This window comes from Parasteatoda tepidariorum, chromosome 5, assembly GCF_982258835.1.
Source record: "Parasteatoda tepidariorum strain Cologne lab strain chromosome 5, Ptep-v5.0, whole genome shotgun sequence".
NCBI lineage: Eukaryota > Metazoa > Arthropoda > Arachnida > Araneae > Theridiidae > Parasteatoda > Parasteatoda tepidariorum.
In genome coordinates this window covers 70,701,009-70,717,660 of record NC_141759.1, presented here as the reverse complement: position 1 = coordinate 70,717,660, position 16,652 = coordinate 70,701,009, and the positions used below count along the sequence as shown (strand labels likewise).

General features: G+C 29.5%; 1 protein-coding gene across 1 annotated transcript; it reads left to right on the top strand.

Annotated features, from left to right (window-relative positions):
• The first annotated feature begins 6,975 nt into the window (after window positions 1-6,975).
• Window positions 6,976-16,652, top strand: LOC107436401 (arrestin, lateral eye). Its single transcript, XM_016048110.5, has 4 exons — window positions 6,976-7,153; window positions 7,799-8,414; window positions 13,651-13,813; window positions 16,113-16,652. The coding sequence occupies exons 1-4, from the start codon at window positions 7,066-7,068 to the stop codon at window positions 16,425-16,427; spliced, it is 1,182 nt and encodes a 393-aa protein (XP_015903596.1). The 5' UTR covers window positions 6,976-7,065; the 3' UTR covers window positions 16,428-16,652.

Here is a 16,652-nt window from a genome sequence, read left to right as displayed (position 1 = left end):
GACAATATTTTGAAAGTCTAAAACCGAAACTAACGGTAAGTCGAACTTCCGATATGTCGAAGTTTTTCGTCAGTTCTACCAGATTCGAGTTATCGCGAATTCACTGTATATATACATACGTATAAAAAAAAACTGTGTTTTATTTTTTCTGATGGTTAATATTATATGATTTTTCCATTTTCAAATAATATATCGAATAATAATTACTCATGATGATATGTAAAGAAAATGGTTTATTTTCTGTTTAGAATAATAAAGCACATTCATTAATCTAGTTTTAATCTTAATTTTAAATATTGTGAGCAAATAAATAAATAAATAAACAAATAAAAATAAGGACAGCATGTGTAATTTTTATTTTTTGTTTGGAATTATCTTTGGATAGTCGATCCTTACAACTGAGCACAAAATTTTTTCGTATTGCTTAAGAAGTTCTCAAGATACGCCAAAGCGTAAAAAAATTAATTAATATAATTAATTAAATAGTGTCCAAAATTTCGACAGCATTCCTGACTAAACAATTGGAATCATATTTTTCAGATTGCTGATTCAAATCAGATTTTCTTGAAAGCAAAGAATACAAATCCGTCAAACAAAAGGAATGTTTGTTCAAAAAGAGTAGTACGTTTTTGTGTCTGGTTTAGTCACTAAAAATATCACCTACTCTAATTAATTTGTGTAATAAAGATTAACCCTTCGAACCACTAATATTAATTCGTTAAAAACTAATCATTGGCTCAGCAGGCTGTTCCCTTTTTTGCGCACAGTACTTTCTAAAGGGAATACTCTATTTGAGGTTTAAGTATTTATCATTATATTGAAATTAAAAAGCAGATATATTGTATAATAACACAATATTCATTCTTGAATTTTCACTTTCCTCTTGTATTGTTCTTAGCAAATGTATTTTATATCAGGTAAATTTTTTTGTGAAAATATTCACATAATATTCAGGTTTGTTTCATTGCTTCGTTATATCTAGGTTATTTTTAATATATGAAAACTAATATGACATATTTCAATAGATCACAAAACAATATCGATTCACGTTTACCATGTAATTATATACAATTACACTATCAATTTAGTTAAAATGATGTGAACTAACTTTCATCTAGATCCGTACATACTACGGAAATTAAAATTCATTAGATTGGTAAACTGTTTTTTTTTATATGAATTTTAGCTAGCTAAAAGTTAATTGTAATGTAATGTTTATTTATTTAAGAGTTATAATGTTAAAAATGTCTTGACATTAATACATTGTGAGATTGAACTACACTTGTTTCTTTTAAGCTCCAATCAATTGACTCTAACCTTCATGAAATAAGTAGTAAATTTTTACTTGACATATAAGACGATAGGTATAAAAAAATTGTGATATCTAAATATTTTGTTTATTGCAAATTTTTTATAAGATTGCAGTACTCAAAAGAATGGGGTACAACAAATCTAAAATTTAATCTCTGACAACAATTAAGTTTAAATTTAATTCGAAGTAAATATTTGAGAGTAAATTTATTATTCCGTCTGGTGACAGTAATTAAAATAAATTATTGCGATAGTTTTCTATAAATGCTATAAAAAATATTTTTCTAATCAAAACTTTTTATTTGGTACATTTATGAATCTGATATAACCTAGCCAAACTGATTACAAAATTCTTTTTAATTGCGTTTAAATGTTTACAAATAAAAATAAGAATATAATGTTTAAATAGGACGGCTATTTGATAATATCTTTCACCTATGGCAACAATAAACAAGCTATATTTAACTGCCTGAATGATTTTTTTTTTAAATAAAAAAACTATTTAAGAGTCTTAATTCAAATCCAAAAAAGAAACACATGGAACTACACTTTTATTGTAACATAAAATAAATTAAATAATCTGAACTTATTTATCCATGCTTAAAAGTTGTTTCAAGTATTTAAGATTTTTAAAAAATGTTTTTATAAAATATTTCTGAAACAAAACGGTTGTTTCTTACAATTTAAATGTAGGAATGTCCAAATTAAGTAACGTAAGCAACGCTAAAAGTTTTCTCCATAAATTTATTGTTTAAGATAATCAAGATAATTTGATGTTATTAACACGTTGAATGCCATGGGGGTCGCCGGTGACCGGTGAAGTTAAGATTATTAGAAACACATAATTCGAGTAAACTTTCAATGCTTTTAATTTTGTTTTATATTATTATCGTTAGTAAAATGGTTTGAAGAAATTAATGCAATACATAAATCATTTTGGCCAGACGGGGAAACCATGTGAAATTAGCTTGGCGTTCAACGTGTTAATGAGATTCAATGGAATATTATAGAGAATTAATTCCATTCAAATAGAAAAGTATATTGCATAAGTATTGAATATCTAGTGCAGGGATGGCGAATCAATGGCACGCGTGCCATTTATGGCACCCTACACAATATTTTGGGCACGTCACCGATCACATTTGTTATTACACTATGAATTGTTATTACTCAAATGCTATTACACTATGAAGCATATGTAACAATTAAATTAAAATTCACAAAAAAGCGCTAAATAATAAACAATTATTAATGAAAAAAATTAACAATTAATGCTAAAAAAAGCAATTAATAACCATAAAAAACAGGCTAACGGTAAATAACTAACAAAAAAAATAAACAGCCTGCTTAAACTAACATCTTACAACCTAATATAAGTTATTTGCCATCTAATCTGCAGCAACAGAAGTCACACTGATGTTACTTTAAGTTGAAATACGCGTATAACTGAGACATTGCAAAATATTATTTTTTCAATGTCATTAAAGAGTTTTGAGTTGATAGTATTTAGTATTATTATTTTCCCAATAATCACGAAGGCAAAATTATTTGACGGCACGTCTATGACCTCATTAAACAATATTTTGGAAAAAATGGCACGTTGGTGTATAAAGGTTCGCCACCCCTGATCTAGTGTATGTAACACAAATATAGAAATATAATTCAAAATTAGCTACTGTTAACGTTGTTGTTCTAACCTCTGGAGAACTGGCAGAAAATTCCAAACATACAAATATTACTAATGCGAGTTTTGCTACACATTTTCGGGATGATAAAGATGGTGTCATTTTAGCTGGTCCTAGTATGTTAAATGTTGCCTAAAAAGTATAGTATAGTATAGTGTGTTAAATATTAGGTGGACCTAGAATGTATTAAAATAGGGAAATTGAAATTGTAATCAGTATGTTATTCCACTCATCATTCCATTCCATAAAAGTTTAAATAAACGTAACTTGTTAGAGGTTCATTGCGACGAGCACATTATGAAACAACTGAAGCTTGGTTTCCCTGTCTCAAGAATACGTATGCAGTGAAACATTTTTACAGGATGTTAAAACTTCAGATGATAAATCTAAAATGGATATTAATCTTAACCTTTTGACACAAAATATTTATTAAACATTTTTTTCATACCTTTTTTTATTATTATTTTGTATTAATTTAAGTCAAAGAAAGTTAAAAATATTATATTTAGCATTTTAATAATTTATGGTTATGAAATATAGCATGAAACACTGGTGTCTTTTTCTGCTTTAAAGGTAATATTTTCCCAATACGGCTTGCTTCCGTACAATAATTTTTCAAATTTGCATTTAGTTGCAGTTATTTAGATCTAAAAGAAGCAGTTATTCTTTATGAAAATTTCTTAAATTAAAAAAAAAAATTCTTATTTTTTAAATTTTGAACTAATACCAATAATAAAAAGAATAATTATAAAAATAATAATAATAAAAATAATAATAATAAAAGTAATAATAATAAAAATAATAGTAAAGAAATTATAATAAAAATAATAATAATAAAAGTAATAATAATAAAATAATAGTAAAAAAATAATAATAAAAATAATAATAATAAAAATATTAAAAATATAATAATAAAATAATAATATAATAATAAAAATAATAATAATAAAAATGATAGTAATAAAAATAATAATAGTAAAAATAATAATAAATACTCTGTTTAAGTGAAAGTCACAGAGGCTCAGTTACGATAGAAACAAAGCTATAATTGCAAATTATCTATGCTAACTTGCAGCAAAGAAGCAAGTGGGGAATTAGAACAGACAAGTTTAAACACTTTTAAAAATCGTCAATTTGGAAAGATGTTATAAAACCTAGATAAAAACCTTCGAATCAATTAATTCTTAAATTTAAAAAATTTTTATACTCCAAGACAATGTAGCGTTACAGCCACTTCTCGAATATGCATTAAAAATTTAGATCTCAAATGCTTTTCCTTTTGACAAAATATGTCTCTTTTTCCTATTGACATTTCACTATACTATTTTCATAATTAGCATATAGGGCACTTGCTAAAGATGAGAAAATTTAAACTTAATAGTCACAAACAACTGTTACTAACTGACAACAGTTATAAAAAAAGTAAAGCACTCTCGCAACAGCCCGTTGTGGGCCAGGGGGTTCATGGAGGTAAAAGCCCCAAGGTTTCAGAGGTTTAGTGACCAACGGCATGGCTATGTGGTCAGCACTGCACACAGACCGCCTTTACTTCCCAGTCAGAGTGGTACTCATCGATCTGAAGTTGGGTAGGCTTCAAGCTGTCTCTGGGGATCAAACCCGAGTTCTTCACTATAACTGTTCAGCGCTTAAACCAGTTAGCCATCGCTGCTCGAAAACATTTATTGAAATTACTTACATTTGCAGGCTTGTTTGCTCAATTTAAGCTTATAAGCCTTTAAATAGAAGAACAGATAGAACAATTTAGAGAAGGACATCACAAAGAATACACCCAGGGTTACGACGGGATTCGAACTCTCCACCTCCACGCTTCACACTGCGTTTGGCGGGAGATACCGCTCCGCCAGGGAGACCCCGAAACATTTATAAAATTAGCCTATTATTCGCTAAAAATATCGTAATTTCGTGATTTGACAGGGATAGCCTTAGACACTAGACCAGAGATGACGAATCTTCTGCAATTAATGTGCTCATTAAGTTACAGCTTATTAATATAGGGTGCCTAGTGAGCCACTTGTTATTTCTTTTCCCAAAAATAATCTTTAAACCATTGTACTTCGAATTTAAGCTAAAGTTATCCTATTGTATAACTATATTTTCAGTTTAGCTATTCACTTTTTTTCAATAAAAACCAAATAATTATTATTTTTAAAAATATCTCAGTTTAATATTAAGCTAAGATAAAGTGCTATGTACTTGTGGTAAGCAATACAATAAAACTGAGGAAAATATTTTAAATGTTTAATAGTACGAAAAATTAGGTGATCCGATATAGTTCAAAATATATTATTGTTCTTAATCATATTTTTAATCACTGTGAAGTGTTTTTTTATTATTTCAAAAAAAAAAGACATAAAAATAAGTTTTTAAAATAGAAAAAGAAAAACAATTAAAAATTTTTTCCATGATGTGTACATTCGGAAATTTTAAATTAAATTAGAAGCTTAAGCTCATTTAAACGAGAAAAATGTAACGCTTATTTCATTCACACTCATATGTGACCTAGGAAAAAGAACGGCTTGCGTCAAATTTTCATAAAAATGACGAATGGATCGCCATTCGTTGCATTTTGTGAACTACCACGCATTGACAAAACAATAACGTGAAAAATTGGTTTTCCCCGAGAGTTATAACGCAGTGAAGATGAGCCATACTTCCTTTCTTTCAACTCTTCTTGAAAGTCCTTCCTTTCCACGCTCAAAATCGTTTATTTGTCAGAATCAGTTTTTATGGACATAAACCGGTTTTCCAGCTTGGTTTTCTAATATGAATAAAACAAACTCTCACAAATTTTAATAGGCGTTATCTCAAAATAGCATTTTTCCCATTCGATAGCAACTTCAATTTTTTATCTGATATCTCATTTGAATGTTTGATTAATTAAATGACTTTTAAGGAATTTTTAAAACGCTACGTTACTATCATATTTGAAAATAATTTCACCAATTATTATTATCATTATTATTATTATTTTCTTTCGTTGAAAAAACTTTACGAGCAACAGAAATTAATATCGATAATACTAAACTGAGCTACGTAATTTTGAAGCTAATCAGATAAAAAATTGGGCTGGTTATCCGACAACTGCAAGTTAGCATCACAAAAATAATTTTTTTAATAAATAATCTTGATCAAAGTTCATACAATGTAGAACTGATAAAATTGGACAAAAATATTTTATTGTGTAACCAATAAATTCATTTAGAAAATCATGTTTTCTTTAGACTAGCACACTACTGTTAACCTTGAATAAAACAACTGAGCAAGTTATTGCAATCTCACTCTATTATAACTTATTTTCTTTTGTAAAAAAATTATTACCCAGATATTAAGAAATGTAACATGAAATGGTCCCCTGAGAGGGTAGTACATATTTCTTAGAGAATTCATGAAGTTATATTGAATTAAATTATGTTAGCAACCTTTCGTCGTAATCCAGAAAAAGATGTGTGAGAATTTAAAAAAATTTTTTCTTTTTTTTTTTCTTTTAACATGCACTTTTTGTAATCTTAAAATTAATATAATAATTTTTTTAAAATAATTATCAGAACAATATTTGATTCCCAGCGAAAAAATAAGAAAGTTGTATTTAAGCACTAAATTCAAAGTTCAAAATCAGTATTCACGAGAAATTCTTTTTTTGGGATTGAAATTAGTTAATAATTTATTCATCTTTTTGTATTCTTTTGTGTTATTACAGTTAAAATTGTTAGTATACATATGAAAAACCCACACTTATAAACATTGGTATTTTCTCTTAAATTTAAATGTAAAAGAACCAGTGAATTGAAAATAAATTAATAAATAATATTTAAAAGGTTTTTTTTTCTATAAATAAACTAATCTTTTAATGAATAAATCTTCTTATTTTGATCGATCTTTCAAGCAATAAGCATGCTTTCTTTCAAAGTATTCATCCCCTGAATTTATATGGATTCTGAAATTAAAGAAGTCGTACAAAAGTCTTTGGCGTTTCATATCATTATGAGTTTCAACATCACGGCTTAAATGCCCCTTTAAGTCATCTTTAAGACCCACCAAACTAACAACAATGTTCCCCCTCTTTCTATTAGCATATGTAGTAGCCGTAAAAGTTTTTAAGAAAACTGCTCCAAATGGGAAGTTAACAGTATACTTGGGTAAATATAAAATTAATGAATTTATATTTCTATATGTACATTTTAAATGACATTTTATTAAAATCTTTTAAGATATTTATGCGCAGAAAAATACAACTACGCGATTAGAAATCAACGAGCTTTACTTCATCACATAATTCTTAAGTACCTGATGAAGGAAAGCTTATTCTTACAAGCCCTTATAACTTGCAATTTTTTATATATGATATCTTATTTATGCAGTTTATTTTTCTGTTCGATGTATTTTTCTGTATGTATGTCTTAATACATATCCCTCTGTGTTTTGCACCATCTGATGAAGGAAAGCTTGTTCTTACAACCCTTATAACTTGCAATTTCCTATATATGGTATCTTATTTCTACAGTTTTATTTTTCTGTTCGATGTATTTTACTGTATCTATGTCTTAATACACATCCCTCTGTGTTTTGCACCATCTTTGTATCTTTCAATATTTTATTGTACCACTCAAATTACATTATTTTTTGATGCATATACAGATTTTTATGAAGGATTATTTTTCTTCTATATCATTGAGAGTTTTATTAATTGAATATTCATGAAAGATCTCGGTATTAAAAATTTTGCAGTTTGAAAAAATAATGCTTTAAATTTTTTTTTCTGTTAAAAAATGTTTTGTTTGAAGGAAAAAGAGATTTCGGAGACTATGGCGACTTTGTCGAACCGGTTGAAGGAGTGGTGTTGGTCGACAACGATTACCTGAAAGATCGGAAAGTATTTGGTCAAGTGGTCACAACATTTAGATACGGACGAGAGGAAGATGAAGTGATGGGTCTGCAATTCAGCCGCCAACTTTACCTGGCTCTTGACCAGATCCACCCAGCTGCACAGGAAAATGAAAAATCAGCTTTGCAGGACAAATTGGTAAGGAAACTGGGAGACAAGGCCATTCCATTTACTTTTGATTTGCCAGAGAATGCACCACCGTCTGTAACCATTCAACCAGGATCTGATGACCAAGGGGCACCTTTAGGTATAGATTATGAGCTTAAATTGTTTGTGGCTGATAATAAGGAAGAGAAGCCTCACAGAAGGAATTCCGTGTCGATGGCAATAAGGAAATTGCAATATTATACTCCAGGTCCTTTGGCAAGACAGCCCAGTACATCAGTTAGCAAAGGGTTTGTTTTGAGTCCAGGAAAACTTCAACTTGAGATTACATTGGACAAAGAATATTATTTCCAAGGGGACAAAATTGCAGTGCACATGATAGTCACAAATCATTCCAAGAAAACAATAAGGTAAATATACGATTGATTTGATAGTCAGTATGTTTCGTTTCAGTCAGTATTTTGAGGTTTCGTCTGAGGTTAAGAGGTTTTTTCCCTCTCAGACAAACTAAATCGTCGGAGGTGTGGAGACGGGAAGGAAAAATTCTAAATGTGCATTTAATCCTTTTTTTTAATTACAGTTTCTTTGCAGTATCTTTCAAAACATATTAGTCCCGCAGTGAACTGATCGTTAAGACACGGTTCCCAGCAGATCACCGAAGTCAAGAATCACTGGCTACGGTCAGTGTGCGGGTGGGTGACCACTTGGATCAGTCTGCGTAGGAACCGAGGGTGTGCGGTATTGGTCCTCGTTAAACTGTTCTACCGCAAAGTGCTCGACTTCGCGTGTAGGTCGTCGGGCTACCGAAGCGGAGGTGTCATCGTCTCTGCAGTAGATCAAAATTGTGATGGCATGTCTTCGGATCATCCACAGGGATGTTTCCCAAGCCGTCGCCAATAGCCCATTGTGCAGCTCTAGTGCGACGTAAATGAACTGCAGCAATAAACATATTAAACAAAATAGAAAAATTTCAAAACATATAAAATAAATTTCTTGATTTGTAATTCAATAATAATTTGAGATATAAGCGTGTGGTATTTTAGATTCTCTATTCATTTTTCTAATAAAAATTAGACCAATACAATTCTGCCAGCAGCGTTTTTTGAATGGTTGTTTAATAGTAAACATTTGTTTGTTTCGAGATTTTTGATAATTATCTTTGTTTTTGCCTCATTTAACACTTTAACGCAATGTCAACACCGATGTCTTTTTTACAAATTTTTTTTGATGCTCTAATTACAAGTAAAAATTTGATAAATTTTTTTGTTTATAAAATATAGTCTAATACTCACTAAAAAACTGTTGGAATATCGGAATTATATTTGTATTAAAATTAAAAATCTATAAAAAAGTAGTTTGAAATTTTTTTTTTGATTCATATTCAAAAATTTATCAATACTTGTTTTTATAAATTAATTTGTACTTGTTGTTGTAGTTTAGCACTAGAGCTGCAAAATGGGCTATTGGCGACGATCTGGAAAACATAGTTTTACATTTTTGAGAAGAAATCTATATAAGTTCTAAAAATTAACAAGGACTATTTCTCCTTATCTAATCAAGCTACCCTTTATTTTCAATTTTCTCTGAAAGGTATAGTGCTCTCAAATTACATTCTATCATCAAAAGTTAGTAATTTACAATAAAAAAAAACACCAAGAAAACGTAAATCAACTATTTAACCTAAAATCAAGATAGAAAGGGAAGGGGTATCGTAATAGTTTGTCACCAACTCTGATTCATATTTATTTCTATAAAAGATTTTTATTTCTATAAAAAAAGAAACAAAGGGTTGGGCAGATATATTTTTTAGCGGATAGATCTAGTGACACTATCGCAATTTTCTGCAGTGACATTAATGAGAAAGCTGCTAGAAGGAACTGGTCCTACATTTAGTTATGATAATACAGAGATGTAGGCTTAAATAACTCTTATGAATTACACTTTCATCAGTAACATTAATGGCGGCAAAATATTGTTTTTCTAATTTAATTCTCTGCAGCTTGTTTTTCTAATTTAATTTTTTAGTGACACTCATGTAATTTTCTGCAGTGATATTATTGAGAAAGCTGCAAAAAGGAACTGCTCGTATATTTAGTTATGCTAATACAGAGATGCAGGCTTAAATTACTTTTATGAATTACACTTTAATCAGTAAGATTAATGGCGGCAAAAAAATATTGTTTTTCTAATTTAATTCTCTGCAGCTTGTTTTTCTAATTTAATTCTCTAGTGACACTCATGCAATTTTCTGCAGTGACATTAGTGAGAAAGCTACAAGATGGAACTGCACGTATATTTAGCTATACTATTACAGAGAGGTAGGCTTAAATTACTTTTATGAATTACACTTTAATCAGTTACATTAATGGGGTCAAAATATTGTTTTTCTAATTTAATTCACTGGAGTGCAGTAACGCTAATTCTTTTCCACTCTGTTCTCGTGACTTCAACTGCTTAATTTGATTTAATAAAGGCGTGTAAGTAGATCTCGAATAAAGACTATAAGCCCTAGGTCTTAAATGTTAAATATGAACTGTAATAGAATCACAATTTCCGTTAAAAATTATTCGAGTAGCTATAACGAGTCAGTCTAAAATTTTATAATCTTGGATGGCGAATTTATAATTTGTTTATTAATTTACCATTTTTTACATATTTAATTCATTCCTCCATTTTTTTAGGCAAGAAACGCTTACCATGGTATCTTTTTCATACTGATTTCAACTAAAAATAAGGCAATATTATAGCATTGGAAAAAAGGGACTTTCGTGAACTACTTTTTTCAATTTTATTACCCCAGAAACCACTACAATGGAACTGTACGCGAAAGTGCGATTCTATCTCATGATTTGTTTATTTCTATGAGTTTTTTTTTTTTTTTTTAAATACCGTTAAAGGTCAGAACAAAATTTAAATTTCTTTTTTAAATGTTTTAAATGGGGCCGGGATAGCCTGATTGGTAGGGTACTGGGCACATGTTCATGTCGTCGGGTCGACTCCTGTCTGCCGAAGACTCCTCGTGTAGTAAATGGTGATTGATGCACGTTAAATCTGTCGAGTCGCAAAGTCCTCCATGTTCCCAAAACAAATCAGAACCTCTGGGGGTACTGATCCAGGAGTTTCCTTGTCTTCTGGATTGATTCAAAATTACAAGGCTACGGAGTTGAACATTAATAGTTGTAAACCCAAAATTGGATCGGATGTTCAAATCAGATGAAAAATCAGAAATACTATCTGCAAATTACAATGTTCTGAAATTAGGTTAAGTCTACTTCGACATGAAGTTAAATAAATGCATTTTAAGAAAATCATTTTGTGATTTTATTGCAGCATTTTATAATTTACTCGTTTTACAATTTTATGATTGCCTTTTATGATTTTGTCATTCTGTTTTCTTTTTTTTTTAAACAACCAAATTTAGAATATTTATTTTCAAATATAATAGTTTGAATGAGATGCATGAAATTAATTCAAATTTTCTTTACCTTCATAAAATAAAACTGTTATTTATTTCTTTATATCAGATAACTCAGAATATCACACAAGCTAATTTACGTGCCACATTATGCACTAAAAAAAAAATAAGTCTAATAAAAAAATTTAGGGCTTGAAGTGTAGAAAATAAAAAAAAATAATAAAAAAAAAAAAACATTTCTGAACATAGAAGAGAACTGTCAAAGCCATTTCATCCGTAAAAGGGAGATTGTGAATAATCTTATTTATTTCTATTTAGGAATATAATTAAGAAAAACAATTTCCAAAGTATAAAATAAGTGAGTTGACATTTTTTAGTGATGAGAATTGGTTAAATTAATTCTTTCGCGTTTCTCAACTTTTAGCTATGGGGTTTGCAATAAAAGGAGAACAGCGTCTTGAACTTTCTCCAAAACAAGCACCGTCCCCTTTTTTAATTAATTAATTAATATTTATTTCTTGTTGCTTTTCATAGTACATTTAATTGATTTACCGAAAGTCAAACTCTTGGAGGAGTTACAGTGCCCAGTACAAATGAGTTTTGAAATTTCTATTCGCTTTTTTCTAGAAATTTTATTTTCAATCTTGTCTTAGATCAACTAATAAAACACTATTTATCAAATTTTGATTTTGTTTTCTGTTAAATCAAACTCTGCCCAATGGAGCGAGGCCCATGTTTTTAATATATTTATTTCAGAATTTTTTATAAGTTACAAATCAATTTTTGAAGCATTTAAAATAGTTTTTAACCATGGAGAACTGTTATCTATTATTAAAAAAAGAATGAAAATAGGATAATTAGTTTTTAGGGTATTGATGAAAGGAGGTTGAGAAAAAAGATGGCTGCCTGGGAAACATAATTGTAGTTAAAAGATTCTAAACTTCATTGCCATAGGACTGAATGTAAGCAACACCACCACAGGTCGGCAGATGTAGCTCTTTCAAAAATACAAATTTCAAAAAATAATTTTAGCACAGTATTTAACCTTATTAATCGGCCACGGTTGTATCTTATTACAGAAGTAAGTTTTAAAAATAACTTTAAAAAATGATAAAAAAAATACAGACATTTTGAATTCTGTACTATGCGATTTATATTTAAAAAAAACGTTTGCTTCCTTAAAACGTATTTCAGAACCTTTTTTTTTTTTTTTTAATTTTTAATGTAAGGCTGTTATATATTTAAGAGCTGCGATGCCTCAAGTCGTTAAAATTGCGGATTTGCCATTTCAATCCTTAAATGACGGCTTGAAGCCCAGATCGAAGATAATTCGATTTGAAGCCAGAAGCTGCAGATCGAGGGTTATTGTCTGGAGAGTAAAGTCGGCTAGTGCGTAATGCTGACTACATTGTCAAAGTAATGCCATTAGTCACAAAATTATGGAACCTTAACCTATATGACCCCTAGGTACACAGACAGAGATGCCAACTGCTCCGGACACGCCAATATAATTAACAAAACAGTAAACAAGTACAAAGTAAATTTGGCAAATATTTGACTATTTTTGCTTGCTTTTTAAAAGGTGTAGCATAACTTATGTACTATAAAGTGGTGAATAATATAAGCCTACGAATTATTTGGAAATAGTGGTGGATAAAAATTAACTAAATTGAATTCATTAAACCAAGAATCACAATTGATAAACTACCACTTTAAAATATATATTTGCTGTCCGAAGCAAAGTTGGCATCTCTGCACAGAAAGGACTGCGGTAGGAGTACTTTACTTTAAAATATTATTAGTGTAACTTTAATAAAGTTTTAAATATTGGAAATTTCAAATATTTTAATTAGTTATCTAAAAACATTCCAGCAACAGAGCAATGTGGACCAAGGGGGTCACGAAAGTGCTCTATAATTTCGTGACAACGGCTTGATTATGGAGATGTGGCTAAACGTCATTGCTTCCCATACAAGTTGGTGCCCATTGATTGATCTGAAACTGTATGGGCTTCAAGCCTTAAGCGGGAATCGAACGCCGAATCGAAGTTCGTCCCAATGACAACTCAAATTTTTACCCACTGAGTCACCACGGTTTAATTAGTTACTAATAATAACAAAAATGTATTTACATAGTTCTATTTACGTTAATATGGAAGTAGAATCTCTTTTTTGTGTAAGAACGGTCCTCAGGTACAATCAAAATAATATATTTGGTTTATCTATTCTTAGGAATATCAAAGTAAATGTGATTCAAAATACCGAAGTAACTGTTGTGAATGGACATTATCATAAGGCAGTAGCAAGTATTGATTCAAAAGAAGGATGCCCCATAATACCTGGAGCTACTCTATCTAAAATATTTTATCTCTTACCATCTGCAGAGAATAATAAAGTAAGATTTTTATGCAAGATGATACATTTCAATGACTTTTGATAAAAAGTGACCGGAATTTCATACCCTTAGTTGCTATCTTCGTGGTTGAGAAACCCAGGGAAAATTATTAGTCTTAATTAGAACTGACTTCCCATGGACTAAGTTGCTAGACAAAAACCATATAAAAAATATATACTTTCCTAATTATCAATAACGAACGCGGATTTTAACTACCAAATAATCTGTTACCATCAGCAGAGAATAACAAAATAAGATTTTTAAGCAGGATGAAGCAATTTCTGAAGCTTTTGCTTTCAAGTGATCATAATTCCAAGTCCGAAACTGTAATCCTCGTGGTTAAGGAGACCACTTAGGAAAATTGCTAGTACTTAATACCAACTTGTTATAGATTAATTTACTATAATTAGACAAAAAAATATACGCTAACGCTTTCTTAATTATCAATGACGGATACGGATTCTTAACTATCGTAAAATATCGGGGTGGGGTGTTCGCTATCTAACTAAATATTTAAGGAAGACAATGTTGGTAAGTCTGGGATCTTTAATAATGTTTTTCTATTTTAAATTCTTAAACTTTTTTTTTATATAATTAATGCGGCGTTTTAGTTACTGTTATTATTTTTGCAACTCTGTCAAACAATTTTTTTTCACTCAACCTTAATAACGAAACACCAAACTTATTGGTTTACTTGAAATTTTTTTTCAGGCACCCTATATTTTTCAGGTCACTGTAATTTGAAGTTCCCTAAGGAATCTTAGGAAAAATTTGTTTTGTACAGATCTTTATCTACAGTTTAAATAAGTTCATTATGGTTTTTAAATTATAAAAGCTTGCATCTAAAAAAATAATTTCAAAAACACATTAAATTTTTTCTCTATAATCAGAATTTAAAACTTTGTGTGAAATATAAATAAAATTTTTTTAAAGATTAATAAAACAAAAATGCGAAATTTTTTTTCTCCTTTTAGTGAATAAAATTCTTTGCAAATCTTGGTACACTTACATTTATGGTAGATGTAATACATAAGTCTTATACCTAAGTCTATTTGTAAAAGGTATCCTTAAAATTTATTGATTTTTATTTATTATTCATATTATGTCTGTTTATTTTTCGCAGAAAATGATCAAAACTGTGATTAAAGATAAATTTTGATAACACCATTTGAATTACAAAACGATTATAACTTATACTAGCATCAGACAATGGGTATCATTTGATATTGGAGTACCCTAGTCAGTCAGACAGTGAACGAAAATTTGACAAATTTGAAAATTGACACATTATCGCAACAAATTACCTTTGTTGCGATAATGTGAAGTCAAATTCCATTTACAGAGATCAGAAAACGATTGAAACTTCACTGTCGACATCACAGTGTTCCAGATAAAATAATTTGAACATTCTAGTTAGTTGGAAACTGATCAAAATTTCAATCGAAGATAAGTTCTCATAATTTGTTGTTCGATTGAAAATAGATTCTCATACGTTCTTGTAGGGGTCAGGGAAAGTGAAATTAAAATTGTGATTCGGCATGGAGCTCTGGATAAGATTTGAGTACTTTAAATTGATTAATGACAAATTCTATTTAACGTTAAATTATAATTGTAGCAGACAGAATTCGATTAATAATTAGATTGTTATTAGACACAAAGCTTCAGTGAAAATATAAGCAATCCAGATAGTCGAAAATTTTTATGAATGATTAAGTTCTTGGGGCAATAAACTGCTTGTACTGGTTAGGAAACTATTAAATGTGTATTATTTTCAGGCACAAAATTGCAGATGAGGTTTGAACACTCTAACTCGACGGTCAGCTGCAAACGATCACGATCTTGGTCCGAAGCACGGAAGGTCAAAAAGTGGATCAAAAATGTTTTGAAATTATAAATTACACAAATAAAATATTTTTCTCTAGATTAAAATGAGTTTCAGTTAAAATAAAAAAAAACTAGTTATGAATAAAAGCTTTATTTTTTGGACGTAGATAAAAATTATTTAACATATCCGAACCCTCCTAAAATTACTTGCCAACCAGTATTCTAAATAAAATTGGAAAGAGGTTGGAGCTTTTAAATGAAAAAAAAAATTTGTTAATACTAAAATGACTATAAATTCTGTTCTTTGCTGTCAAGATACTATCATAACTAGTAATGGAATGTCAAGCATGGACATTACATTCTCACAAATACGAAAAGCGAGTTAATAAAAATGTAAAATAATATTGAATTGTGTAAATCAAATATTATTATTAAAATTCTTCAGTTTGTTTACTTTTTTTTCATATGATTTTAGAGCAAACGTGGAATTGCCTTGGATGGAATGTTGAAAGAAGGGGATACGAACCTCGCTTCCTCGACCCTCAATAACAACGATTCTCTTGGTATAGTGATTTCTTATATGGTTAGAGTACGACTTTACATGGGTGCCATAGGTGGTGAATTAGTCGGAGACGTTCCTTTCAAGCTTACGAGTCCAACTCCAGAAAAGGAGAGAGAGGTTCGTAATCTCCAGAAAAAAGTTCGTAAACAACTGTCTAGGGAGATGAGTGCTGATCTAGTAGTTGAAGATTTTGCCAGAAGACGACAATTTAGCGAAGACCATGAATAAATGCTGAATCTTTAAAAAAACATCTGAACCATAAAATTTAAAATTTCTTAAAAGCAATAATAAAGCAACTTTCAATAGTTGTAAACTTTAATTGAATTAGTTGACTAACAAATCGTTGTAAAGAATGATGACCGGTAATATTTTACTTGAATTTTTTTTCTTTCTTAATCTATGCAATATACATTAATGAAAAAGCAATAAAACAAGTTTCAACAGTTATAAAAA